The sequence below is a fragment of the Cimex lectularius genome, unplaced genomic scaffold, assembly GCF_000648675.2.
Source record: "Cimex lectularius strain Harlan isolate CLEC.00 unplaced genomic scaffold, Clec_2.1 scaffold111, whole genome shotgun sequence".
Lineage (NCBI taxonomy): Eukaryota > Metazoa > Arthropoda > Insecta > Hemiptera > Cimicidae > Cimex > Cimex lectularius.
The window spans coordinates 427958-455406 of NW_019392681.1; the positions used below are offsets into that span (position 1 = coordinate 427958).

The 27449-nt window shown below is 32.3% G+C and overlaps 3 protein-coding genes across 14 annotated transcripts in view; 2 read left to right on the forward strand and 1 right to left on the reverse strand.

Moving 5' to 3' along the window:
- LOC106668620 (soluble guanylate cyclase 89Da-like) overlaps positions 1-16056 on the reverse strand; it is a 48437-nt gene extending 32381 nt beyond the window's left edge. For 3 of the 5 annotated variants that reach the window (XM_024225648.1, XM_014397535.2, XM_014397538.2), the window contains exons 1-2: positions 11910-11983; positions 9289-9502 (exon numbers count right to left, since the gene is read on the reverse strand). Coding sequence is in view for 4 of the 5 variants with exons in the window: in XM_014397535.2 (XP_014253021.1) it covers positions 9289-9390 (102 nt within the window). In the remaining variant the exon portion in view is untranslated. Of the gene's footprint in view, positions 1-9288; positions 9503-11909; positions 11984-13412; positions 14186-16036 lie in introns of those variants that run through there. The other 2 variants (XM_014397536.2, XM_024225647.1) reach the window with 2 other exon arrangements.
- Positions 1855-8255, forward strand: LOC112126485. The gene is made up of 4 exons (XM_024225651.1): positions 1855-1939; positions 7195-7275; positions 7775-7865; positions 8012-8255. The coding sequence occupies exons 1-4, from the start codon at positions 1866-1868 to the stop codon at positions 8093-8095; spliced, it is 330 nt and encodes a 109-aa protein (XP_024081419.1). The 5' UTR covers positions 1855-1865; the 3' UTR covers positions 8096-8255.
- On the forward strand, positions 11985-27062 carry LOC106668621 (sex determination protein fruitless-like). Of its 8 annotated transcripts, XM_014397543.2 has the most exons (8): positions 11990-12080; positions 12529-13073; positions 16214-16366; positions 16526-16585; positions 19767-19857; positions 24278-24605; positions 26412-26754; positions 26828-27062. In XM_014397543.2, the coding sequence occupies exons 2-6, from the start codon at positions 12549-12551 to the stop codon at positions 24562-24564; spliced, it is 1116 nt and encodes a 371-aa protein (XP_014253029.1). In that variant the 5' UTR covers positions 11990-12080; positions 12529-12548; the 3' UTR covers positions 24565-24605; positions 26412-26754; positions 26828-27062. The 8 variants fall into 8 exon arrangements, with proteins under 8 accessions (XP_024081417.1, XP_014253026.1, XP_014253032.1 ...); XM_014397546.2 differs by lacking the exons at positions 26412-26754; positions 26828-27062 and adding an exon at positions 21341-21671 and having other exon boundaries at positions 11987-12080; positions 24278-24430; XM_024225649.1 differs by lacking the exons at positions 24278-24605; positions 26412-26754; positions 26828-27062 and adding an exon at positions 20192-21071 and having other exon boundaries at positions 11985-12080.
- The last annotated feature ends 387 nt before the right edge of the window (positions 27063-27449 follow it).

Consider the following 27449-nt stretch of genomic DNA (forward strand, 5'->3'; position numbering starts at 1 on the left):
CAGAGAAATAGAGAGACATGAAGATAGATAGGTAGACATTATGATGGACGGTGTTAAATGATTATCAATTTCTAGTTGACCATAGAATACGTGCAATTGAAAGAAAGAACAGAGAAAAAAAGAGAAAAAATAGAGAGAGAGTGAGACAGACAGACAGAGACAGAGAGAGAGAGATGGAAAGATCGATATAGATAGGCAAACATTATGATGGACAAGGTTAACCGGTTTTCAATTTCTAGTCGGCACTATCAGATCAGCATATTAATGTTTTTTTAGCAGATGTACATTTTTCTTTTTTCCATCCGTTTGTCTATAGAAAGAATAGAGAGAGAAAGAGAGAGAGATAGAGGGAGGGATTGAGAGACATTAAGATGGAGGTCAGTGTTAACTGATTGTCAATTTCTAGTCAACACTATCAGATCCAAATTTTAATGATTTGTTAGCAGATGTACATTTTTCCAATCATTTGACTATAGAATACGTGCAATTGAAAGAAATAAAAGAGAGAGGAAGAGAGAAAAATACAGAGGGAGAGAGTGGGAATGAATATACTGTACGTGCCAAATATATTTTGCAGTAATATCAGCGGGTATGAAACTTGCACACTTGGTTGTACAATTTTCTTCTTATACTTTAAATCCTGTTTACCGATTGTAAACATGTCAGTTAAAACAGATTAAAAATATTGTCCCACTGAGGGGCTACAAAATGAACACATTTGTCAAATTGTACACTTGTGGGGGGGGAATTAATTTAATATTAAAAATTTATATTCTAGGCGAAAACGTTTTCTGTAAAACCGTAAAACAACTTGAAAACTTAAAGCCTTGAAAATGTGTAATTTTAGAAGTACAGTTTGTCAAACAGTTAAAAAAAGTCACACGTTTTACAAAAGCAATTTCTGAATATTTTGGAGTTTATTATTTGCTACTGTATGCTTTTGCTCAACTGTAAAATTCATTTTATCTTTATTCCATCCCACATTGTAAGAAATGACTTACGCCCCTGCCTCAGAAGAACTTAGGAATAGGATCTTGTACTTACAAAATTTGAAACTGAAGCTGGTTTAGTATTTCTTTTTTTTTATTAATAATTATTTTGATTTTAAGCTAATCAAGCCTTCATCGTGAAAAAATTAACTAAATATGCATGTAAATAATAATTGTAGCACTTGGTTAATTACGATTTTCTTTAAGTTTCATATTTTAATATATCTCGATTGTCATTATTGCAAAAACAAAATTTTTGGCCGTTACATTCACCCAAAACTGAGTTTTAAATATGCGACAAAGCCGGGCCTTGAAATGATAAAGAAACATTTTTCACTGGAAAAAATGGAAAAGTCTTTCTTTCCCCCCCCCCACAGTCTCTACAGACGTTTCCAATCTTTTTAAAGCTCCAAAACGTTGTAATATGCTTGAGCCCTCTCACTTGAATAGAACATCGTCTGACTCGTTCAAAAATTAACGACCCCCCCGACTTTGAAAAGGCGGTGCGAATTACTTGAAAATATCGTTAAACATCTGTCTCAAATATATTAGAGTAGAAATGTAAAAGAAGCACTAAAGAAAAAAAATTGTTCAAACAATTTTGAAGGCAAGGGAAAGAAACTTTGGACAGAATTATTTGGGCTTAAATTTCCAAAAATATAAAAATGTAACACCATGTAAAATTTTGTGATAAATGTGAATCAGATTATTATTCCAATTCACGAGAATACAAAAATATGCTGTTATTCCAGTAATTTTCCCCTTTTTAAAAGTGTTCATCGCTTGCTCTTTTTTGACATAATTGGATTTATGAAAAAAAAACATAATCTTTGGATAAAAATTAAACTGACAGCTTTGACGAAAATTTGGACGAAGATGATCTCCTCTTGGAGCAATTATAGCGTCGGCGACCGCGGAATTAATTATAGCAACCTAATCAATAATGAACGGTAAGAAATCAACTCTATTTTAGATACAAGATAAAATTTGGAAAAATTGCAAAAAATAAAAAATTTCTACTTGAACGAAATGACAAAAATATTTTAAACATTAAACGATTTATAAAATTATATGTTTGACAGCTTGAATCATCAATGATCAGATTTAATAAAAGTAATTAAAAACATCTTGATAAGTTACAATAACAAATTATTTAAGATGCTTAGAAGTGGATAGGAAGAGATTCTGTCCTAGCTGTTCGCTCCCAAAAGATTCTCCTACTGTCCTCAGCCGAGGCTGAAAAAGTCGAGTTCTCCATTCCTCAATGTTGTTCCTTTACTACCGACTAACTGTGTGCGCTAGTTAAGACTATATTAATTATCAAAACTTCGCCTCAAGAACGAAAAACTAATGTACAGCACACTACTCAAACATACATAGATTTTGGGATTGAACCAAAGCATCCGATTCGTACAGAAGTCATCACTTCCAGTTTAAAACTCTTCTATATATGTGTACAATCTTATTCTTCACTATGACTCTGAGCCTTAAAAACTCCGGTTATTCTCAGCTTCATTTACAGAAATCCTCAACGACGGTGGCGCCGTGATATCCTAAGTGATGATAAGTGACCGGTGAGTACCTAAATGTACTTACATTGGAATTTCACAACTGATTTCTGCAACAAGACAATATCTGCATATTTTCTATTCTCCCAGTTACAATACTGACACTGACTCAAGAGGGATTAAATGGCGGGATCTCGGAATATGGGAGTGTTGAGAGAGGTTGGGCAGTATCTTTGAAACAGATCTAAAGCTTAGTGGATACTCTTTGGTCGCAACATCGGATAGTTGGTTGACAACTTGTTGAGGTCGTTGAAAATTGTGAGGCTAGTGACGTAGGAAAAAGCTTTGACAATTTATCTGAGGCTTTTGATTTGGTTGACCACAGTTCCACTCCGTACGGCCAAAGGGTCACAGTAATTTCTTGTATAGAGTTACTTGGGTTTTGACTGTCAAAATAGATTTTAGTCTTAAAAGTCTTCGTAGTTGTCTAAGTCTCTTAAATTAAGTCTTAATTTATACTGTCTGTTAATTCCACATGAGTCTGCTGTCTAAGTTTAGTCTTATCTTCTTCTTTTTTTTTTCAGCGTTAATGTACGTTTGTCTTCTTTCAGCCTTATCCTTCACTTTCAGCACTAGTCATTGATAAGCTGAAAGTCTTGGATGTTGGAAGTTAAAATAAAATTCGGATTAGAACACAAAATCGTGGTGTCAACCACTTAGATGGGATGATATTGGGATGTACTGATGAGTTGGCAAGATAAATGGTAAAAAGGATGGGACAAGCAAGAATACTCCCTTGTGAGACGCCGGTTTGTATTAGTCTGATATCTAAGTACTCCTTGTTGGATATCACTTTGAAGCAGCTGTCAGTTTAATTTTAATTAATTATCTTTTTATGTAAGATATTGGTTGTAATGAAAAAGTTAGTGTCACAAGCGGGATTCGAACCCACGCATAAGTGGTTAGAGCAGCGTTGTATTGAGCCAAAGGTCGTGGATTCGAATTCCGCTCCTGACATTACCTTTTTCATTACAACCATTATCTTACATAAAAAAATTAATTAATTGAAAGAAGTCGTTTGATCAATCAGACCACGAAATATAATGAATTTAATTTTAATATTGTAAATGTCGAATAAAAGAGAGAACAAATAAAAAATAGGGTAAAATTTTGTTTCCTTAAAATATAAAAGAACACAAACACAATCAGTAATGAATGGTAGCATAAGTTCTACTCTAACATATAATTTTCATTTTATTGTATCCTGTATCTTTTATTATGAACATTATTTTTAAAAAATATGTGGATAAATTATTATCGTTTGTTTTTAAAATAATGTAATATAGAGAAAAGCAAAAAAGTTTTTATGTCACAACCGTCACAAATTTATTCAATCATCAATTTATTGTTCTAAAATTTAAATTCTTGTACTTCATTTTGCGTGTAATTTATAATTAATTTACTTATAGAAGGTCGAGCTTTTTCAGTATTTTGAGCATGCTGATCTATTATTTTATACTAAGCTTTTAAGCCTAAACAAAAAAATGTAAAAGGCAAGAAGAAGAAATGATAGATCAAATGTTGAAGGATTTTTATCATATTTAGTCAAATAATCATACGTCATTTTTTAACATCAATTTTTTTATAATCTTTATAAAAAATATTGAACCGCTTTTGTGTATGTTTTTGCTTTTAACATTTGACTGTTCCTACGTCCAGTACTTTCTGACGAGTATTTTTCCAAACAACTGGGTTGTCTTTTTTTTAACTGCCCTTTGTCGTAAAAGAAGGTTTGATCGATTTTTCACAGCGCCCTTTGTTGGACGGGTTTGTGTATTTTGTTGTTGGTATAATCAATTCAGAACCAACCCAAAAACTCTTTGATAAATAGAAAACAATTTAAGCCCATATATTGTTTATAAATTAAAATTTTTATTCGACTTTAGTTTGACTTTATGATTAATGGTAAGTTATTATATTTTCTTGTACAAATTTAGATCAGACAAGTGAAACAAAATTTAACATTGATTTGGTTAAAAAAAAATTTAATTTAGTCTGGATTGGTGAAACAGACACGGAATATGAATACGTTCTAATGTAAGCGGTTAGTATGTGCCAAATGTAGTCGTAAATCTGCTGATAATTTGCTACTTCTCTTCGTGTTGAACTCGGAATGGAACCCAAGTTTTGATTTAGGTGGCAACACTCAGTCTACATTACGGTTTTTTTTTTCTTTTGCATTTTTAAAATGTGTATCCTTACGACCCAATCAATACAGGAAATGAATTATATCAGAAACATTTGTAATATTATTAATTTTTTTAATCAAGCTTTCATTAAATTGTACAAGTTGAAACTCATTAAAAGAGGACATCGATCCTGGACAAAAGTGTCCTATTGAAAAAAAATCTGTTTGTCGTCCACTGCAATCAAACAACCATTTTAATTTTTCAGTTAAAACTGGATAATATCTTTTTTACATAGACAAATCAACGGATAAACTTTAGGCATTTGTATTTTTTTTAGGGTTAATCAGATACAAACGCCATTCAAGCATAGAAAATTCCGACAAGATTAAATTTTCTTCTCAGACAGATCAGCGAGATTTTAAAAAAGGAAAAAAGATATCGGCCAGAAGAAAGAAACCTTCAAAGAAATCCTGGCCATACCGAAATGGCAACAAAGTTAAAACAAAGTTAAAATAACTGACATATCTAGAACTATCTCTGCTTTATCAGAGAAGAAAAGAAAGTAACATGGAAAGTTAAAACAAAAGAACCTGGAGCTTTTCTTGGTTGGTTCAAAAATTAGGAAATATGAGCACATGGCCCTCGGCCCTGCCACATCCGTCTTTCAAGCCGAACCGCCAGCAATAGAGACATATGGAATAAATAACATCTCAAGGGTGCTTTTCAAACCTACGAGATCAACTCAAAACCAGTCAGGAACTCCTGATTGCCCTGAAAGAACTTGGATCTAGGATAGCCTATCGCTGGTGGGTCATCCCAGGTCGTGAAGGAATTCCAAGAAACGAAGCCTTGCTAGCTAAATAGAGAGCGTTGGAATAACACATAGGTCCAAATCCAGCATAAACTACAGTCATATTAAAAAAGAACTGTTATCTTAGTTAAGCATAGAAAACAACCGATTACTGGAAGCGTAAACATGAGAGAGACAAAAAGACTACTCGCAAAAACAGCCCATTGGGAGAAAGAGAAACTCCAACTCAACAAAAAGGATCAAAAAGCCTTAACAGGTATTTTCAGTGTCCAAAGGAGTCAGAGACAACGTAGCATCTTCAATGCAGCTGTAATAGGTAGGAAAAGACTATGTTACCTAGGACAGCCATTTTTGTGACACCATACCCAAAAGATGAATTCTGTACTTTAAAGAAACCCAACACTAAAACAAATATTTTAAAAAATATTCCGTAATCCCAGATGAACAAGAAGAAGGATGTATAAATAATGTTGTCTTTCTTCAGTCTGTACCTAATACAATCTTAAAATAAAATAGTCTTATATTTTTGCTATTTTTGTAGACTTCTTGTTTGTCTTTTTGTCACATGAAAAATTATGAAAAACTTTTATGGACCGAATATTAGTGGGAAGTTAATGCTATTATTAAAGCTATGTGAGACATTACTAAAATGGTTTTGTACATTAATGATGATCACTCTAAATGTAATCACGGGAAGAGTCATGAAGGGGGAAGTCTTAAGCCCATTTCTGTTTTCCGGTTTTATAGGGTACATTAAAAAGTATTTTACCGATCATGACCGATTTTTCAAAAGAACTGGAATCTTGGGTAAATAAAGAATACAGCCAATACTGGGAACTATGCCAGACTAGATAAAAACTACTCGCGAAAACAACCTAATGAGGAGGAAATCCTACTCGACAGACAAATAATTAAAAACCCTAATAAGTATCTATCCAGTAAAATGGTACTAATAAGAGATGACCAATGTTTAGATGAAAGAAAACAACCTAGGAAAGCATTCTGGTGCAATATAGAGCCATGAGAAAAATTCAGTACTCATTGAAGAAACGAAAATCTTCCAGAAAAAACATTAGCATAAAAATATACAAAAGTTTAAGGTGGATATCGCTATGACCTCAAAACGTAAAAGAAGTTTATACGTAAATCCCCTGATCTCGAATCACAGAAAATGTTTTCTATATTCATATTCATTAAGCGACAGGAATTTAAGATTTCCGTTTGTAATCTGGTGTTAAAGGCGGCAAGGTTCATTAACTAGAAACATTAACAAAGATTTTTTTATAACAATTTTTATAACACACAATAATAACATATCTACACAGAAAACAAACACTTTGAGCCCTGAAGATGATCTCAATAAAGATCGAAACGTTGGCACGATAAAGAAAATGTTTTTCTAAAACCTACGTCACACCAGACCGCATCTCACGATCTCTAAGTAATCATTAACTAACGGTCACTAAACACCACACACTTTTATAGCACTATTTAATTTTAGAAAATTCAAAAATAAACGAACACATATCAAACTACAAATCCTTTGAGAAGGGTGGCGTAAAACAGCAAATAAAATAGACAAAAACATATATTTTTTTACAATATTTATAGGTTAAAACACACATAAAAGCTTTCTATAGGTATTAGTTACTCTTGTGGTGTTTTAGAAAAATTATTTTTGTTTTTTTGTTTTTTAGCACTAGGCAGAACATTTTATCGAATTTTGCGAGTTTCAAAGCAGACGGAGAATACGGATGGTTTTACAAGCTCAATACGCTGTAAGTGATATATTTGTTCAAATAAATTGACTTTTGTTAGTCCTCCTTATTCAACGAAACTTTAAGTTCAGATTGCAAGGTTGTGATAAAGTGCACGGCTGTTTATTTACAAAAGCCGGTCAGAACCGTCCGCAATGGGATTGATTCTGATTTAACAAAATCGCCCCCTGATTAGTCTGTCCGCTGAAGAGACGAGGGCTGGATTCGGTTTGCATCCGGCACCCCTCCTCTTAAACTCATTTGCATTTACTGTCCAATCGTATTAGGTTACAGTCCCAAGAGGGAGGCCAACTTATTTACAAAACTTGGCGATTACTCGTAATCAAATGGGGTCCTCGTTTTTCCCCCCATGGCAATCAGTCACAAGACAGATCGAGGACACGGAGGGAATTTTTGTTTTTACTTTGAAATAAAATTCGATATTTTAAAGCTCAATTTTAAAAACCTTGGGGAATTCATTGTTGTATTTGAACACAGACTGATATCAATTGTGTTTCAGGATCAAGAGACTGTATAGTGCTGCATTTCTGGACTCTGGAGCATTCAGTATAACTTCAATCGAATTTGCTCAACATTATAGCTATTTTGCAGTAAGTAAACAATAATCTTGCGTTGTTATGAATTCATTATCATTTACATTCTTAATCAGCATAAAAGCTTTGTTAGAAAAAGCTATTTTCCTGGTAAGTTACCACTGATTGTGATCCATTATTCACTTCGTTATTAACATTCACAGGAGTCTACACAGGATTTTCTCTTAGCTTCAAACATAGAAAACACCCATAGAGTGGAATTCTTCGAAAATCCCAATTTATCTTAATGGAAGGGAAAATCCGTAATTTAAACCAAAGAAATTTTAAAGACTTTCGAAATGAAGCTGTCCAATTCGTTGACAATAGCTGAGGAATGTTTCATTAACACGGGAACTGCCGACGGACATCTGTTCCGACATGAAAGCGCAGTTGATTGTAATGAACATCGTTCAGGGCTGCACCCTCCGCTGCAATAAAGGAAATTTAATTGACGAAGACATAAATTTCAAAAAAAAAAATAAGACGCTCGCCTCAATATGTACTGGTTAAAAATGGCGTATGTTTTTTATTTAAAAAAAAATAGACAAAACATCGCACAACACAAAATCCAGTAGCATAAGTGAAATAAATGAAAAAATAAAAGAATAGAAAAATTTATTGTATCAAAGATTTTCCGTTCTTATGCTCACGTATTCCCAGGGTTTGATCTGTCCTTTATTCTCATATTATTTTGGATTTGGCTGACCTCAGATTATGAAAACGCTTCTCAGGGTCCAAGAGCGCTTTTTCCCACAAAACTAAGCACTTTCTTCGGTGCTACTTCGTGCATGTCTCTTGGTGTGAGTGGCTTGCCGAGTTATACTTGGTCAGGGGTAAAAATGTAAGTCCGGAAACTAAAATGATCTATCTATCTTTTTTTTTAATATTCATCTCAAATAAGGATTTTTTAAGTAAGTCGTAAGAATGATTAAAACCTTTGTGCTGAAATTTTGTCAAAGTTTTGGTCATCATAGATTCTGTACTTTCTATAAGTATTGGCAGTTTGTGAATACAAATGATGTTACGAGTAGGATCTTCGGGAGGTCAAATGGATGAAATAAAAGAACAAGGAACAGCTTTCGGGTTCAACCGAGCTTTCGGCGACTTATATCACCATCCTCCATATATATAAGTCGATCACATCATTTGCTGCAGGTCAATGACCTCCACTTCATCTTGAATACAAATGTTTGTTTTTTTAATCTTAGTAGCAATAATGAACAACAAGCCTTTTAAAATATTTGATCAGGGATAAAACTTCCGATCACTGTAAACATTTTCTATTTTTAATTCTAATTCAATAAAATCTAGCGTGATAATGTCAGGCGAATACAGTGGGTTGGGTAGCACAACCCAGCGAAGCTCTAATAATTTTTGGCACGTCTAAATTGCTGAATTTAGTCTTTCCAATTATGGGCCATCATCTTATAGGTATACATACCTTCTTGAGATGTAATCCGGCTTTTGAGTTGTTAACAGTAGATCGCTGCGTTTTCCCCAGGTCTTCCTTTCTGCACATTGTTGTAAAGGATGCAATTTTCATCCTCAGCTATCAATCTTTTTAAAAATGATTCGTTTACACTGCGTTTTAGGAGGGAATCGCAGATGGAGATGCGATCCAATAAATCCTTCTCAGTCAGTAACGCCAGAAATATCTGAAACCAATATATTGCTCTGAAAAGGATTCAACTGTTCGTAAAAAGCTTATATAATATGTTTAAGTCTCTCTGCAATGCCTAGTGTCATTGAGTGGGGGTTATTTATGGCAGAAGCTTGAATTTGGTTATCAATAACAATCACTAGATGTACACTAGTACAAGGCCAGAAAAAAAAATAACAATCAGTCTTTCGAATTAAAATTTACGCTTCTGAACCGAGTACCAATCATCGGACGTGTCTTTCTCCTAAAATGACATCACCATACACATCACAAATTTTCCTAAGAGTCTGAGCTGCGGTTTTCCCTTGGCTTAATAAAAAAACCATTAAATGGCGAAAAGCACTATTTTTAAATTAGTAAAACATCTTATCAGAATATGATATCTCGAATGAAACTGAGGAATAAAAGCACTTCAACTAATTTTTTTCAGAGTGTGTGTAATGCTAAATAAGCATTGCTTCAAAACAAACGAGTGATAAAATTGAATTATTGGTGACTCTACTGACTTATTTTTAAGCCAATTCAAATTTTGAGATACTACTTTAATGTAAATGTTTATCTTTAGTTAATTAATTACTTATGACTTATTTTACAAGCCAATAATTAAATATAAATTTTATATTTCTAATAAGTAAATGATGATATCTAATCAATTTCCATCACAGATCATATTTTATCATTTTTGATCCATCAACACCTATCTCAAATGGTGTTAAAGCTTATGTATCATTATTTTCGAATTCCAAAAAGTCAATTTCTTCTAATTTATTAACCCATCAAAACTAAATTCTGCAAAATTTTGATCATCATTATTCTGTCAATACCCACTGAATTATCTAAGGCCTTTGACACTGCAAAAACCAAAATTCTTCTCATTAATTTTGCATATAAAGTTTTGATGCTAATCAGCTGGAATGGTTTTCATCTTATTTAAATAATAGGTATCAAATCGCTAAATTGTTAATCTTTTAAATTCTATTCTTAGGGTGTATCTCAAGGCTCGCATCTAGTTCCACTTTTGTTTTACCTTTTTATTAATGACTTTCAACCGCTTCTTCTAATATTAGTTTTCTACTCTTGGCTTATACACACTTGGTGATGATATCTCTTTTAATACCTCTAAATGCAGCCACTTCTAGTAGAACTATCAGACTGATTTAAAGCTAATCTATTCCATGAATTATCAATCTTTTACCACAAGGTGATGTAAATAAAGATTTAGGAATTCACTTTGACCACCAGTTATCCACTGAAAACACTTGGATTTTTAATTCGCCATATAGAAATAGTGAAATACTGAAACCCCCCCTTATATTTTTTGTTCGCCCAACACTTGAATTCTCTTCTACTGAGTGGTCTCATTTCTTCTCTGAAATTCAAATTTTTGAAACGGTTCAGCTCTTCTTTCTCAGGTACTGTAGCTAGTTCTTGAACCATAACTTTCATTATCATTGTCTATGTTTGTACTGAATAATAATAATAATAACCTGGTGGAAAGGGGAAGAAAATTTGACTGAATTGCTCTATTTTGAAGTTATTAAACAATTTTATCTGCCCTGAACAGCTTTCCTTGATAAAATTCAATATTGCTTAATGCAATACACGTCACTGCTGACTACCAGTTCTCCCATCAGAGTACTGTACTGTTTATCTACGTTTTGCTTTATTATTTTATGGGTAATATTTTTTTTCATTTGTAAAATATGTTATTTAGCCTGTAATTGTAAATAGGCAAAATTTGAAAAGATCGCAGATGAGCGCGATTTTTTTCTCGACATTCCTCCGCAGGGGGCGCCCGTCAAGGACGACAACCACGTGGAAAACGATTCTCATTTTGCCAGAAAGGGACAAAAAACATAATATATTTTATGCAATCTGTTGATTTTCCCTCGAGATAAATTCTTATAGAAATCTAACCACTCATCAAATTAGATTAAGGAAAAAATCACATGTGCCTTGTAAAACTGGGAGCATTAATTGATCTTTGTTTTAATTTCAGGTTAAATATATGAAGAAATTTCAATTAATATTTGGCTTTTGATTAACTTAAGTTTAAAACATACAACAAGCCATTATATATTTGGAAAATTGATTATAGTTTTATGAATTTTTTCTTTCTTGTTTTAAATTAATTTTGTTTGTTTAAATGACTAAATCTTGCTTGACTTTCAAAAAGGAAATAGTTTGTAAATATTTTTCAATTCCCTTTTGCAAATATTTGAAGAATGTTAGAAGCAAGGAGAAATCTATGAAGAGAAGAATTCTATGCGGAAGAAAGAAGAGACCGATATTTCCAAGAAGAGCGAAAATTAAAAGATGGTCGGATTTGATTTCTTGTAATTAATATTTTAAATCTAATTTTAAAAAACCGTATAATTGTAAATTTTCGAAAAACTACGCACCATCGTTGATGTTCTACCTGTTTGTAAATTGATTTCGACAAGAACAAAAAAGAACAAAAATTTGAGACGTAAGTCACGTGTTTGTAAGAGGGGGGAACAGATGATCTAGTGAGCATTAGTAGGTGGGGGAGCCGCCATTGAGAGATATAAATGGAATTTAGGCCTTGGAAGGTAAGGTTTACAGAATTTTATTTATTTTTGATAAATTAATAATTGTTTTATGAGGGTCGATGATTTCGAGTGGGTCCACCTCGACGTGTGACATTCTTTTCCCTCGGTGTTTTTCGCCTTAAACGAGATCCTTTTGAGTCGGCCAAAAAAAATTGCCAACATTGAATCCGTCCTAAATAACTTTGCCAAAATGGCTACGTTGACATTTATTATGGTCCTGTTTCCATGAATATTTAACTCTTGGAAAATTTGATTTCGACAACTGTTGCCTTTAAAGTTTCCGCGAGGACCCGAGCCCTTTTTATTTTTCGCTTGCGACTTATTTCATACAGAAATGCCGATTTGACGAGAGGTGAATGACCTGCCGTCGTTAACGTTTCCCTCGTTTTCGACAATAACCAGCCTCAGGGAGAGTGAAAGTGATTAATTTTCTATTTTTCCGTTGTAGGTTAGCCAAGGAAAATAGCTATGGAACCGGAGTTCTGCCTGAGATGGAATAACCACAAGTCTAATCTGACTGATGTCCTTTCGAAATTCTTAGAGAAAGAATCCCTAGTGGATGTAACACTGGCTGTCACCTGTGATAACGACGATTTCAAGACTTTCAAAGCCCACCAGGCGATACTGTCTGCGTGTAGCCCTTATTTCGAGAAATTATTCCTCCAGAACCAACACCCGCATCCGATCATATTCCTTAGGGACGTTACCGCAGTCGAGATGCAGGTGTTGCTGCACTTCATGTACAATGGGGAGGCCAACGTGAAGCAGGACGAGCTGGGCGGGATACTCAAGACGGCCACCGCCCTGCAGATCCGAGGGCTGGCCGATTCCAGGGAAGGGCAGAGCAAACTGAGCGAGGAGGGCCTTTTCGAACCAGGCCCTAAGCAGCGGCCGTCATCGCCCAACGAAAGGCGAAAGAGAAAAATGTCAAACAGCTCCGAACAAGCTGGACCCTCGTATCAAGGAAACGAAAAATACTCTCCTGAACCACAAGTAAGAAAATAAACCTTTTATCTTGTTTTACTTTTAAAGACTAATCAACTTCAATCGTAAGGTTTGTAAAGTGGTTGACTACATTTTTGCATGAATTGTGAATAGTATGTAAGTTGGATATAGATGAAGTCGGGGTATGTACTATGCCCTTTGATTGTATCCCCATTCTGTACCTATAACACAGCAGTGAGTCCTCAAGAATTGACTAGCAGGCTCAATGGTTGAATTTCTTCTACGGTTACGTTTTGTATCTCAGAACACTTCATGCAAGCAGATGAACCACAGTTTGTTAATAGATATTTGGTATCTCTTCTACTTCCATTTAGAATCTACACTTACCGTGTTGAATTATATCAATATTCCTAAAATGCCCAATTAGCCCTCTGTATCCTGTTAGGATTTGAAGTTGTTTCCTGCTTCCTTTAATACATTATGTTGCTTTTTCCTGTCAAAACTCGCTAGAAGGTTCGTGATATGTTTGTGTACAATGAGTAAATTCCACTGTTTCTTCTTTTTCATATTGTTTTTTTATAAGATACTCATTGATAGGTAGATTCCTTTGGTACAGAAGGGTAGTTGGCTCCTTTCCTTGCAAGGGTGTACGCTCTCTCTTGTTTCCCTTTATTTTTCCTAAATGTCCTGGGGTCCTACAGAGAGTAATTTTATTTTGAATACCCAATTTATTTTATTTTATTTTGCAATTCAGCACCATCTTTGAGCCAATGATGCTCTGCTGACTGCCTGGCATGACACTGTGTTCTTGTTTTTACCCTTTGTTCAGGTTGAATTGAGTACATGTTTCAATTGCATGGACTTCATCCTGGAAGATACTGGTGTACTTTTCCCATGGGTTCTGAACATTGGAATCCAGGACCAAACACTCCTGCCCCTGTGTCTAGATCCAATGTAAGTTGGATTTAGTGAGTGAATTTTGGAGAGCAAATCAAGTTGACTTCAGTTTTACACCACAATTTTGAAGATGTGGAATAAAGCACAACTTTCCCCACAGCTTATTTCAGCATAGTAATTCAATTTTATTCAAAATTCAACTTACACACTTATTCACAATTCTGACAAAATAAAATACAGATGGCTGATTAAAGAGATATAATAATTAATGAAATAATCACTTCGCTAACAGCTCCCCATGTCACTTCATAATTTGAGAATCGAATTCTGATTACGCGACATTTAAAAATGGCAAAAAGAGGGAAAATAAAAAGTGTTGTAAGTTGAGATGAGGTGTGTCCAAGTAGATCGAAGTCACGATAGCTCAAGTGGTTAGAGCAGTGGCATATTGAGCCGAAGGTTGTGGGTTCGAATCCCGCTGGTGTCGCTAACTTTTTCATCTCAACCAAGACTTGAAATTATTTTTTATCATCAAACTTCTAAAGATAAATTAAGTTAAAATATTAAACAATTTACATTACGTTTTGCATGAGAAATACCACAATAATAAACCACCTCAACCTTAGCTTAGACCGTGTTCTCTAAAGATCTTATGGTTATGAACTGAAAAACTTGTTAATTTGGTATTGTAATTTTAAAGTCAACAGGTTGTTAAAATAATTTTCAACATTGCTCAAGAAATAATTCTGCATCCTCCGAGCTGGATAAGTAAAAAAAAAAATCAGGATTCATTTTTAAAGTGTATTCCACCATGTTTGGGTACATATTCAATTTTTGTAGTAATTTTTTTTTATTGTGCCCACACAATTCAATTTAATTGCCCTAGAAAATAGAACGAACATCATTCAAACTTTGCATCTAATAACTAATACTTGTGGCAGAGGTTGGCATCAGCCAAAGGGTTGTGCAAGCCCTGCCAGGAGGCCTCTTTTATCGAACTCAAAATCATCCCTAAATCACGTAATTTGCTATTGCGGGTTCTAAAACAGCTTCTTTCTATATATGCCGAAAAGGAAAATTTATTCTAGTAGTTACCACTATGAGTTCTTTCCAGCAGAAAGAGCAGATAACTTGAGCCCCGAAGGGTTCTATTCTTGTTTATGGATACTGGAAGTACGTGGATATGACATGTGTCATGAATAACAAATTGTTAGAACGTGACAACTATTATCGCAGTTGGTTGATCAGTTCTTTTGATCCAGAACATAAAGACGATTTTGCCATGGATGTACTATAACGGATTCGATAATGTCAGCAAGAGATTGGGACACCTTGAGTTTAAATACAGAAACGTTGTATACTATCAAAAGATCTAGTCTAGTCACAATATTATTTACAAGGATTGTAATATTTATTGTAATAAATGCAATGGTAAGATACTTAAATTATAAAAATTATATAGATACTCTACAACGCTAGCCGTTCACTAGACACAGTGGAACCTCCTAAATAATTCTGTTATTAAACATTTGTTTGTACTTATACTTTGTGTGCAACTTTTTAGTATAGTTAAACCTTAAGATGTTTTTTCAACTTTTGCTATTTATTAGAGGGACCCCATAATGTAGAAAATATACATAACTTACATAACAACACAGCATTTTATTTTTTTTATTTTTTACTTATGAAAACATAATTAACAACATTCCAGCTTGGTCCACGTAAAGAGAAGTTGTAGCTATTTCATCCATTAGCAATATTACAACATATAAAAAATATTCAAAACAAAATAAAACTGACATAACCAGCGGGAAAATGTAAACCAGTAGATCAAGCTACATGTTCACCTCACAAAACTTATTGTTTCCTCATTTATTTTTACTATGTTCAATATTTTAGTCACATATTTTAATGCGTTGACTGCAGGTTCTCTTGAGCATGATAAAATGATTATATGAAAATAAAAATTCTCAATTTTAAATTTATCATTTACATGTATGAGTCACTCATGCCAGGAAATAGATATGACGTGCAGGTGCGACTCACAGGAGTGAATATTCATTATTTTATGTTACTTCAACAAAAAAGAGAAAAAAATTATACTAGCTACTTACTTTACCCTGCTTAATCCAAATGTACTCACACATGAAAACTTAGCAATACATGTGTTAAAGGCTTTTTTTTTGTACTTAAAAAAATGTATATGTATAGTTCATTAGTGATTTGGTTTGTTTAAAATATGTCCTCTTTGATTGGTCAGTACTTATATTAAAATTACTTCATTTTTGCAGGGCGGCTACAACTCAACAAGTCATAGTTCACAATCTCCAGCCAAATACCCCCAAATGCCATCTCCAGAACCTCCGGATCCGACAATACCTGTAATTAAACATGAGACAGTTAACATGGACGAGGAGTCGGTAGATGACCAGCAACAATCAATTGTAAGTAAATAGAAAATTTACGATTTGTTTTAAATTTGAACAAATTAAACACAACTTAAAAAATTGTAATTAGTGTTAGGATGTGTTGTGTGGTGTATAGTTCTAGGAGGTAGATGTGTGGGGGACGGAGCACTAACGGAGAGATTTGTGTGTTGACAGACTGAAGATAGTGGAGGTGGCGAAGTTCTGAGAGGCTACCTGGCGAACCAAAGGAATAAGGTAGATCTCCCTAAGTTAGCTCTCCCCCACACATCCGCTTTTTCGTCTAGGCTCAGGTGCCTAATGGCCCCTATGACCCTACACCAGCAATCCTCCCAAGTCCAGCTCCAAGCCCAACAGAATCAGCAACGTCCCCAGGAAATATCCGTTATACAGTCTATAACCGGATCCCAGGCCCGCCTCAGCACTCCAAGGAAGGGCGGCAGGTTTCGACCCGGTTGGCTTGAAAACTACTATTGGCTTCAGTACGACGAACAACAGAATATGATGTATTGTAAATTTTGTCGCAAATGGTCGGGCACCATACCTGAAATGAGGACATCTTTTGTAGAAGGAAACTGTAACTTTCGACTTGAAATTGTCAATCATCACGATAGGTGTAAATCTCATCAGCTCTGCATGGCCAAGGAGAAAGACAACACAGAAAGAAATCCAACAGATTTATCAAGATCCGATAAACCCCCTGAATGATGTACAAGTAACTTTCCATACCCCTAGCTTATTGTATGTTGAGAACTGCTTTGATGTCTATAGAATTTGTAAATTTATTATACTTTGGATAATAATTGTGTTTTAAAATATTATTTTATTAAACAATTTTTAATATTGGATTGAATTTCTGTTGAATAACATGTATAAACACAAGAACTATTACTTTTGTTAAACAAGAAAAGGAAACCTTTTTTATTATTACTACGTGTTATTAATTTTTCATTTTTGAAACAGCAGTTTTCACAATTACTTTCAAGCTCTGTGCGTATGGGTTTTTTGACAATTATATACAATTTAATGCTAAATTTGTCTTAATTCAGGTCAGTTATGAGCATCTCAGGTTTAAACTAAAATACGGATTGTTTAAATTGTTCAAACCCAAAGTTTGTTTATTCATATTATTGCTGTAGAGCTTAAATTGCTTTGCATTATTGTTATCGCAAGTTTTTTTTATGTTAAAATTATATTGCTCATTAAGAAAAGCTAACAGAAAATAGAACATTTATGAGATTTTTTTTTTATATATAGAATTTACACTTTCATTTTTCATGTCACATATGTCAGTGTTAAATTAGTAAGGAAAGGTTTTATGTAAGCTTAATCATAAAAAGAGAAAAAAATTTGTGATCAATTATTTTTGTTTATATATTTCTTTCATTTAAAAGTTAAGTTACTTATTGTCAGAATCAAAATTTTAATTGCATCCAGCAATATGATTTTAACATTCAACTCAGTGTTATAGTCATTAATTTGTATGTTAATGGCAATTTTAAAGCTTAGGTCTTAAGGTTTGAGTCATTGAAAATTTTCATATACCAATAAAATTATCTAGGAACATTTCTCGGTGCCATGGTGATGAACATGACAAAATTCAAAATTCGTTCAATAGACTGTGATAATTGGTGCTTTGGAGCGTAGTCTCGGATAAGTTTTTAAGGATATGAGCATTAAGTAGAAAAAGATGTGTTAAATCAGACCTTTTCTTTATTAGATTAAAAAAATTGTTTTCAATATTAAGTAATTTTTTTTTTTTTTTTTTTTTTTTTTTAATAAAGATCTGATTAAATTGTTGTAATCCAGATATGTCAAAACTAATATTTGAAAGTCAATGAAGTCTTATGTGTATTTTGCATTTTACAAAGTGCAAAAAGAAAAAATAATAATAATTTTATAAGTACAGTTTTTTATATGCCTACTGTGACATTATACATATTTTTATAAATTTTACATAATGTATAACAAATATTTACCCTCAATTTTGCATTTTTTTAAATCAAAGTTACTTTTTTTCTCCTTGATTTTTTTCTGTTTAGTTCACATTCCATTTTGTCTGGAAAAAAATATCAAAATTTAATGTTACCAGTTTATTGTATATAATATCCAATAGTTTTATAAATATTAAAATAAAATTATTAAAAATGCTGCTTGTTTAGTTAGCTATGTGGGCTGTGGTCGTATAAGAAAAGTATTGGTTAGAAGATGGATTTAAAAATTTAAAATATTTTTATTTTTAAAAAAGGTCTGTGATAAGAAAGAATTTTGTGATTGCTTATTCTAGTAAAAATTAAGGTATACCAATCATAAAATGAGTACCAAACAATAACAGCAGCATTTTTTCAACAACAAAAAAATATTTTTCAATTAACATAGTATTTTAGTAATTCTTTTTTTATGTGTATGTTTAAGAAAATGATAGTGTAAACCTTTAGTTGTATTTCATTAAATTATTTTTGTTATACATTGAAATAAATGTCATTCATTAATTCTAGTTTTTTGTGTTTTTTTTGTACTTGTGTTTGTATAATTGCTGTTTATAATCAATTTAAATTTCCCCCCTTGTGTTTTTTATTATGAATTGTGTACAACCAAGTACTAATAAATTTGTAATTCACTTTGCTCAAAAGGGAAGAAAAATGAATTTCTTACAGAATTTTAAAAAAAATTATTTGTCATATTGAAAAAACAGATTTTGTTGTAATATTCAGATGAAGACAGTATATTTCTTTTGTCTATTATTCATTTCCTTTTCTAGTGTGAACATGTTTAACTAGAACAATTTCTTTCTTATTTTAGAATTACACATGTTACTTTCTTTTTCAGCGGTAATCATCAAACAAACAAAAGCAGGGTTTTGATATAATATTAAAATGTTATATAATCAAATAGTGTTTTGCTTTCTCTGAATTATTTTATAAATGCGCAAGTTTTTTTAATAGCCTTGCAAAGCTTCCTAATGTACAAGAGAGTTGAAGAACATTTTATTGTCAATCCTAAACAATGTATGTGACTTACCATGTACATTTCTATAGAAAGGATATTCTTGGTCATATATTTTTATAGGCTGTAAATTACAATAAAATTAAATGTCACTAATATTTTTATTGTATCATTATATTATTTTTCTTTGTGTCTGTTGGAAGAAAGATTTCAGTGGCTTGATCTCGATTGCAGCCTGACAAGATAAATTTTATTGTCACATTGAAATATTTTTCTGTTTTTAAAACTTATTTATTTGGAATAATTTATTGTCCATCTTAATTTTGTATTATGCAATTGTATAAATGCTGCTTGCTGCAGTATCAAAAAGATTTTACCTCATGATACAGTAGTATAAATACATTTTAAGAAGAACAAAAGCAAATAATAATAAAACACGTCAGATTAGGTAAGGTTGTGTTCTATTTTACAGGACGATGAAAAGGGCGGAGGGGGGCAAGGGAGTTCAATGAAATTAGAGTTTGATCAAGGCTCTATACACGACACAGCAGATCTCCTTGATGGTAAGTTGTAACTTTTTCCATTCATAAAGGTCTTGTGGGATGAAAGAATAAAACTGGAAATCATTTTTTGTCACTATGTGTATATAACTTAATTGAGACATAAAATGATTTACCTGGCAAAATTCCCCTTTTAACGCTTGTGGTGTTTTTCCCCCATGGGCTATACTCACAGCAATTTATTACGCACAATAACAATGGTTTTTTGTTATAATGATGATATTGTGTCATTAAGATTAACTATCCCCCAGAAATTTTTATTCATTCATTGAGGTTTATTGTAAATATCGCGGGGCTGGGTGGTCTTGAGTTTGGTGTTTGTTGTGGGTTTTCACAGGAAAAAATAAAGTTGCACTGGCAAGCCAAATACCAACAGTAAGCCCTCTTCACTTTAACAACAAGGACAACGAAACGATATTCAGGGCCGACCCAAAGACTCCAGAAACGTTCCTTTGCCTTCTTTGTTCGAAGACAGTGAAAAGCAAATGGCACCATCTTCAGACACACTTCTCCCGGAATCACAAATGCCCTTACTGTGATGCAGTTTATTCTCGAATCGATACCCTTAAGAGCCACACAAGGCGAATTCACGGCCTAGCTATTTCCAGATACCTGTATGGATTATTTCCATCGCTTTACCCTCTGCCTACTCCAAATAGCGCACCTTACTGAAGACACCAAAGAATTTTTAAAGAATGGAACCAGTTGTAATTAACAATTTTCTCTTCGTATCTCAATTATTCTACTTAACTGATGTATCAATTAATATTGTGGATTATAAATTGTTACTGTATTAACCAAACTGCATGTTGCTCATCATATCAGTGTTATAATAAACCAAGTAGTTAGCATATGAAGCCTTTTCTGTGTTTATTCAGTACTGTCATTACGTATTTCATTAATAAAAATAAAAACCTGTCAGTGTTCAATGTTACTTCATATTTATATTGAAAAGTGAATCAAGAATAAGAAACCATAATTATCTTGCCTTTGTATTTACAAACAAATCAGAACTTCAACCATGTTGTGATGCTTTCTAGTCATAGTAAATGCATTTGAAAATGTTTTATTAATCTTGTCGGTCTTGTTGTAAAAACCTAATAAAATAAGTGTTTAAGCGATCCCAAATCCTTCCATGGTAAAATTGTCCAAGGTTATGTTTGTTATCATTTGTGAATTAAGGTTTTAAAAAGATATGTAAAAAGCAAACAAATTTTATATTTTTATTGTGAAATTTAGTGAAGAATTTTAATTAAAAACAAAAACAAATGAGTGTGGCAAAAAAAAGCGTTTGTTTTTATTTTTTAACATTAGGCGAAATAAAGATCCATGATTGCAAATAGCCCTTTATTATATTTTTTGTTGTAACCTTTACTTTTGATTTCGAAGTATTTTTTTCTATAATTTTTTTGTTTTAAAGAAATTGTGGGGATGTGTGTGTGGGTGGAGAGAGATTGAGTTTGGTGTTTGCGTATTTCTGTTGCAGTTAAGAGGAGGCAGAGCCCAGAATATGAGACTCTTTTCACGAAAATCTCCCCCGTCCTCTTCAGGTGCCGAATTTGTGGCAAGACTGTGAGCAACAAATGGCACCATGCGAACAGCCACATACCTCGCAGCGCAGCTTGCCCCTACTGCCCTCACGTCTACACGCGAAAAGATAATCTCAAATATCACATAAAAAACAAGCATTACCCACTTGCCATGTAAATAAATAATGGGTTTCCCTATCCATCCAAATCACCCTTCCTTCACAAATTAGGAGGGAATGAGAAAATTAAAACAAACAAAAAATAATAATTCCACGAAAATTATTCCAGGTTAGAATGACATCCCAAAATTTGCATGTGTAGGTTTGCTGTATTTTTAGCTTTACTAACAGCTTGTTTCCTATTCTAAACTAACTCTGTTGGCCTCATGTTTTTTTTCTCTTTATAGATGCATGTTATTTGTACATATATTTGTCTTTTTCTTATTTTTAATCAAATTATGTGTTAGTATCCATTAACACAAATGTGTTACCAATTTGTCTATCAAATCAAGTTCAGGCAAGTACTTTTTTTTATCACCATTTACCGTATAATCTTGCCTCAAGAAGAAGAATGAAAAACCTCTACGGAAGAGACACTGCAGCTTAAAAGTTGATTTGCCTCATCAAATATGACAATTTTACGTAAATCACGAACTTGATTTACAACAGTTGGTGATACAAAATTTTTTCTCCTAGAACAAAGTTTATATTGTACTCTTCAACTAATGGTTGATCTTTTTGAAATGTGATGAAATAAGATTAGTTGTTCAAAAATACGCTGTCATTATTTGATAGTAGCAGAAGAGAAATTATGTGCAAATTTCAGTATATTTCCTCTATATGACCAATAAATATATTTNTAAATATTAAGTATATAAACATTAATAAAGCTCGTGCTTTAATGTTTCCACGATTGGGATATATCTACTATATAGTTTGATTGGTAGAGCCAAACCACTAAAAGAACGGCATTAAAATATCCTAATTTGGTTCTTTAGCCACCAAATAAAATATTACAAACGTATATCACAAATAAAAGTATTAATTAAGTTATAAAATGTTATAGTGACAAAATATATCACAAGGATACACAACTAGCTTGATGGTCTCTGATCAAATTTTCCTTACCTTTGGTTTCGAGAAGGAATATGTAAAATTGTCTTTGTTATGTTGGTACTTCAATGCTATTATGAAAAATAACACCTAGGCCAACTGCTGAAGCTGTGTATGTCAAATTAAACCTGATCAGGCCATACATTGCTCCGCGTATCTCAGGAATGTAATCAAAGATGAAATTTGTCGTAGTAAAAGCAAACATGATATTTCCGTTAACATGTTCATTGCTGGTCCTACTTTGTTTGACTTGTCAAGCAGATATATTTGGAAAAATTTGAGAGCTGGAAGCCACCAAGGTGTTATTTGCAGTGCACGTGTTAAACACCCAAACATACCACTTTGTATGTATTAGAAAAATTGTATATATTGAATTTCTAAAAAAGTAATAATAATAAATTAGAAATTGCTATTACTTAATCTGCCTTCAGATTCTATTTTTTAAGCATTATAATAAAGAAAAAGTTTACTCTGAAATTTTATTAATCATGCTTACATAAATAATGAATGATATATAGGCTGCTGCCACCCAAAATTTTTGATTGTACTCAAATACTTTATGTACTAAATATTGCAACTGCCTGAATATTGTTGTGATATGAAAATTAGATACACAGTGAATAATGTATTTATTAATAATACACAGTGAAAAAGGCAAAAGCAAAGACAGGCAAGTCGATAAATGCGTGGTATTTTCTTGTTATTTGTAAACATTACCTAACAAGTGGCCCAGTGGTTTGGACATCTGACTCATTAGCAGTTCTGGGTTCAAATCCTGGCATAGCCCAAGGATTTTTAATTTTGAACAGTATGAAAAGTCTTGTGAAGTGATTTGACCCAGGGGGCTGCGGTAGTCAAATGGTCAGTAGGATAGACTCTTGGCTTGTAGACCTGCAGTTGTAGGTTCAATCTCCACCGTCGCCCTTGCTTTTTTTCATACTACCCTTCCTCCATGAAAAATGTAATATTAAGAGGTGTATGTCCCCACTCACAACACTCAACAGATAATTAAGCCCTCCTTTGTGGCAGATCTTTTTTTTTTTTTTTTTTACTGTTGCTCAATTTCATTTTTCTTTTTGAGTAAGAGTCAGCAGCTAAATTTTTAAGTTGTGTTAGGGGTTTCTTCCTATTTGACAAGAATAAGAAAGAGCCAAAGAAGCCAATATTGATTTTGTAAGTTTAAGGAATTCTTGCAGATTCCTTCAAAAAAATCTATTTGAAGTGATTGTTTTATAAGCTTAGAAAATACAAAATGAAGTATGTCTTCAGCAACAGTCTTTACGGATCTTTTATGTTTGGAGTGTAGGATGTAAATTTTTATGAATGACACGTCTTGAATTTCTAAGGTTGTAATTTGGTGAGGAATGCTTGTATTTGGTCACTTATCCCATGATTTTTTTTTAAATTCGGATGTGAATTTTTACCTACTATCGAAGTACTGAAATATTTATTAGTATCTGTACTAACACAACACACAAATGTTAAAATGAAGTAGAGAGACTTGCACATTGAAAGTATCGATTTGCTATTTTGTAAGTTTTTGTTTTGTGCATGAACTAAAAAAAAATATGAATTTTTAAAACGTACAAAAATTCTTTTGCATACCCCTTGTTTTATTTTTAACAAACTTTAAATATAAATTGAACACTGTAAATAAACGGTTTGAAAGATTTCACAAAAGAAATTATATGTACAACAGATTCTAATTTTTAATTTTTTTCTTTTTTTTTGTAATATTATTATTTAAGATAACTAAAACATGAAATATGAATTCTCATACAGGTTCGAGAGCAATACATATGAAAATGGCGTTTGACCGGCTGCCCGGCTGCTCAAATCTACATAGATGTAGGCTTTGTGGCAAAGTTGTGACACACATTAGGAATCATTACCACGTACATTTCCCAGGAAGGTTCGTTTGTCCCATCTGCCAAGCGACGTACACGAGGAGCGATAATCTTAGAACGCACTGTAGGTATAAACATTCATTACCTGAAGCCTTGCCCAAAATATCGACATCGGACTCCAATAAGAGCTCACCTGACATAAGTACAGACGGGGCAGTATGATTGTTACCCGTCTCTAAAGAAAAAGTCGTACACACTATAAGGTATTCTTTTTATTTTAATTTTCTTCTGGGTTTGAGTGCAATCATAACGGGTTTATCGTTGTAAATACATAATCGAGTCTAAACAAAATGTGCAATTATAAAATATATTTTTTCTTTTTAGTTCTAAATGGGTATTACGATGCCAGAGTTAATTGATATTGCTTACAAAATGTTAATTATTTTATCATTTTATTATATTGATGTTTTTGTTTTTAAATGGTTGATATGTATATAAAAGTTATAAATTTGTAGAGATATATATATAATATAAATATTTATTTATAATTCTTATACGTATGGAGATATATATTAAATGTATATACTGTTTTTTAACGTTTATTGTTAAATAAATTGATTATTTTCAACATAATATTTATTTGGTCTCCCATTATTTTCCTTTAAATAAATTTTTAACATTTTCCTTAACACCTTCCTTTCTATATAGGTATACAATTATTTTTACCGATACAACTGAGTAGAATAGAACAGTGTTTATTTCTGCAATTGAAAGAAAATACAAAATATTTTACCCTTGCCCATGAAACCAAATGGGTAGTTGGATGGTCATATACATGAATTATAGTACATATAAAAAGAAACAAATTAAAAAATAACTTTAAAAAAGAACCCATTGCATATAATATTAGAGGGAAAGGAATATCAAGAAAATTAAAACTAAATATATGTACAGACATGTATAACATATGTACTCATACATAAACATGTTGCCAAAAAAGCCTTAAATAGGCTATTAATAAAAGGAATGAAGTTCCAAACAGTTGAATAAAATTCCATTGTTGTTAAATTTAACTCTTAAAAATGTATTATTATTACTTATTAATATTAGTCTCTCAATAAAGCATCATTATTTATTATTAAAAGGAATAATTAGATTATTATCAAAAGGAATACAGCAAACTTTGATTGGGGAGCCTTATTATTTTATTCGATTAAAAGATATATTTCAAAAAGTGTGTTCAGTAAGAGTGACAAAAATTTTAAAAAGCACACTGTAAGTGAAGTAGAATGCCAGAAAATTTTTAAATTTTGAACTTAAAATCTGTGACTTAAAAAAATGTTATTTAAAGAATGAGTTATGTACTAAACAATTTCAGTCTGGATGAAAGCTGTTACACTGGCGTACACCTGTAAACTTTACATATTGGAAGATTTGATGAAATATTTCAAAAATTCTGTGATGAAATTCCTTAGGCATTGGTGAATTTCAAAACTGCTTCGTTATACAGGGTGGTTTATTTTTTAGTACTACAAAATTAAGAAAAAGTGAAAGAAACATATTTAATTACTTTTCCTCTGGTTTATATTTAAAATAGATGATTATTGTCTCTTGAAATGACCAGAGTTTGGAATGAAACTTTTGTTTTTCAAATAGAAAGTAAAAATTTTTTGGAAGTATTTTCTCTTTTAAGAATAATGCAATAGAAAAGTTTGAAATCATTCTCGATTAACAAAAATTAGATCCAAATGAAAAAAATAATTTCTCCTAGATACTTGTTATTATTTTCAGGTACATAGTCCATAAAGCATGCTTTCATGTAAGCCTGTTTCAAAAAAATCAATTTTTTTAACAGACTCAAGAGTAAATATATAAAGTAATGTATAGACAGTATTAACATATTAGATACGCCATATTCTACAAAACTATTAAGTCTAGTCTGTTATAGAAGTTGTATTTGTTGTGTTAAAATTGAGAATTTGCTTCTTCTTTTGTTATTTTTTTTTTTTTTTTATTCCAAGATCATTGATAAAATTCTAAACTGACTCCTTGTAACTTAACATTGTCAGGTAAAGAAACTACTATGAAGAAATGAAACTATTTTACTTTTGTTACCATTTTATTAATGGAGCACCAGTATTGAACAGTGGGAAGAGTTTTGCAACAGTGTGGAATCAGTAGCAGAGTTGATGCATTTGAAAATTATGAAATTGTCATCTTACAAGGAAAACTGTACATCCAAAAAAGCAAAACCATTAAAATTTCAAAAGAGAAGGACAAGAATTAACCCTGATGAGCACAAGGGGAAACTAATTAAATATTGCTGTAAACAATTTTACAGCCAGGATAAATCCTATGACAAAAGGAAGTTCCATGGCAAAGCAGCAACTAGCCCCAATGACACCAGAAGTGGTAAGTTTAAACTTTATGAGCTTATTCAATTGGAATTTTTCCTATTTTGGTCAATTATTTTTACAATATTTAGGCATTACCCTCAATTTTGAGAGGCATTTCAACTACCAAGTCCAGAATCTCTATATTGTTACACATCCTCAAGAGCATTGTCCATTTCAAGAGGTTCAATGTCCTCAAGGAAGTTACGTTTTCAGGATATGAGCTGTACTGAGGATAGTTTACCTTGTGTCGCTAAGAATAATAGATTTGTAGACATGAAGTGCCTTATTGAGGCCATAGAAAACCCACCAAGAGGAAGATGGGCTGAATATAAATAAAACTTTGATCACTACAAAAGTTGTGTTCCATTTATTCCTGTTCCATTAGATTTAGGAATTATAATTTTTTTAAATTATTTGTATGGTCTACAATGTAGAACTGTCACTGTATTTGTCGGGGAATATTATCAGTAAACAATTATATGGCTATAAATGTTTTTTTGAAAATAGATCTAGGAAAAAAATATATTTATATCTATTTATCTTCATTATTTTCAGTAGAATACACTCAGTTTTGAATTTTGATATCATGGATAGAATTCAAGATATTGATATGAGAAAATATGTAGTTTTAGTCCTGTGCCTCTTAAAAAACGGTAGATCTCTAATCCTGTCACACTCACAAAAAAAGTTTATATAAATCAATAATTAGAA

Bases quoted from the DNA above. Each gene is read 5' to 3' on its own strand.
- LOC106668621 (XM_014397540.2), top strand. From the start codon at position 12,549: ATGGAACCGGAGTTCTGCCTGAGATGGAATAACCACAAGTCTAATCTG. The intron at 13,074-16,213 runs GTAAGAAAATAA...TCATTTTTGCAG, and splicing joins AATACTCTCCTGAACCACAA to GGCGGCTACAACTCAACAAG. The intron at 16,367-16,525 runs GTAAGTAAATAG...GTGTGTTGACAG, and splicing joins ATGACCAGCAACAATCAATT to ACTGAAGATAGTGGAGGTGG.
- LOC112126485 (XM_024225651.1), top strand. From the start codon at position 1,866: ATGATCTCCTCTTGGAGCAATTATAGCGTCGGCGACCGCGGAATTAAT. The intron at 7,276-7,774 runs GTAAGTGATATA...ATTGTGTTTCAG, and splicing joins TTTTACAAGCTCAATACGCT to GATCAAGAGACTGTATAGTG. The intron at 7,866-8,011 runs GTAAGTAAACAA...TAACATTCACAG, and splicing joins AACATTATAGCTATTTTGCA to GAGTCTACACAGGATTTTCT.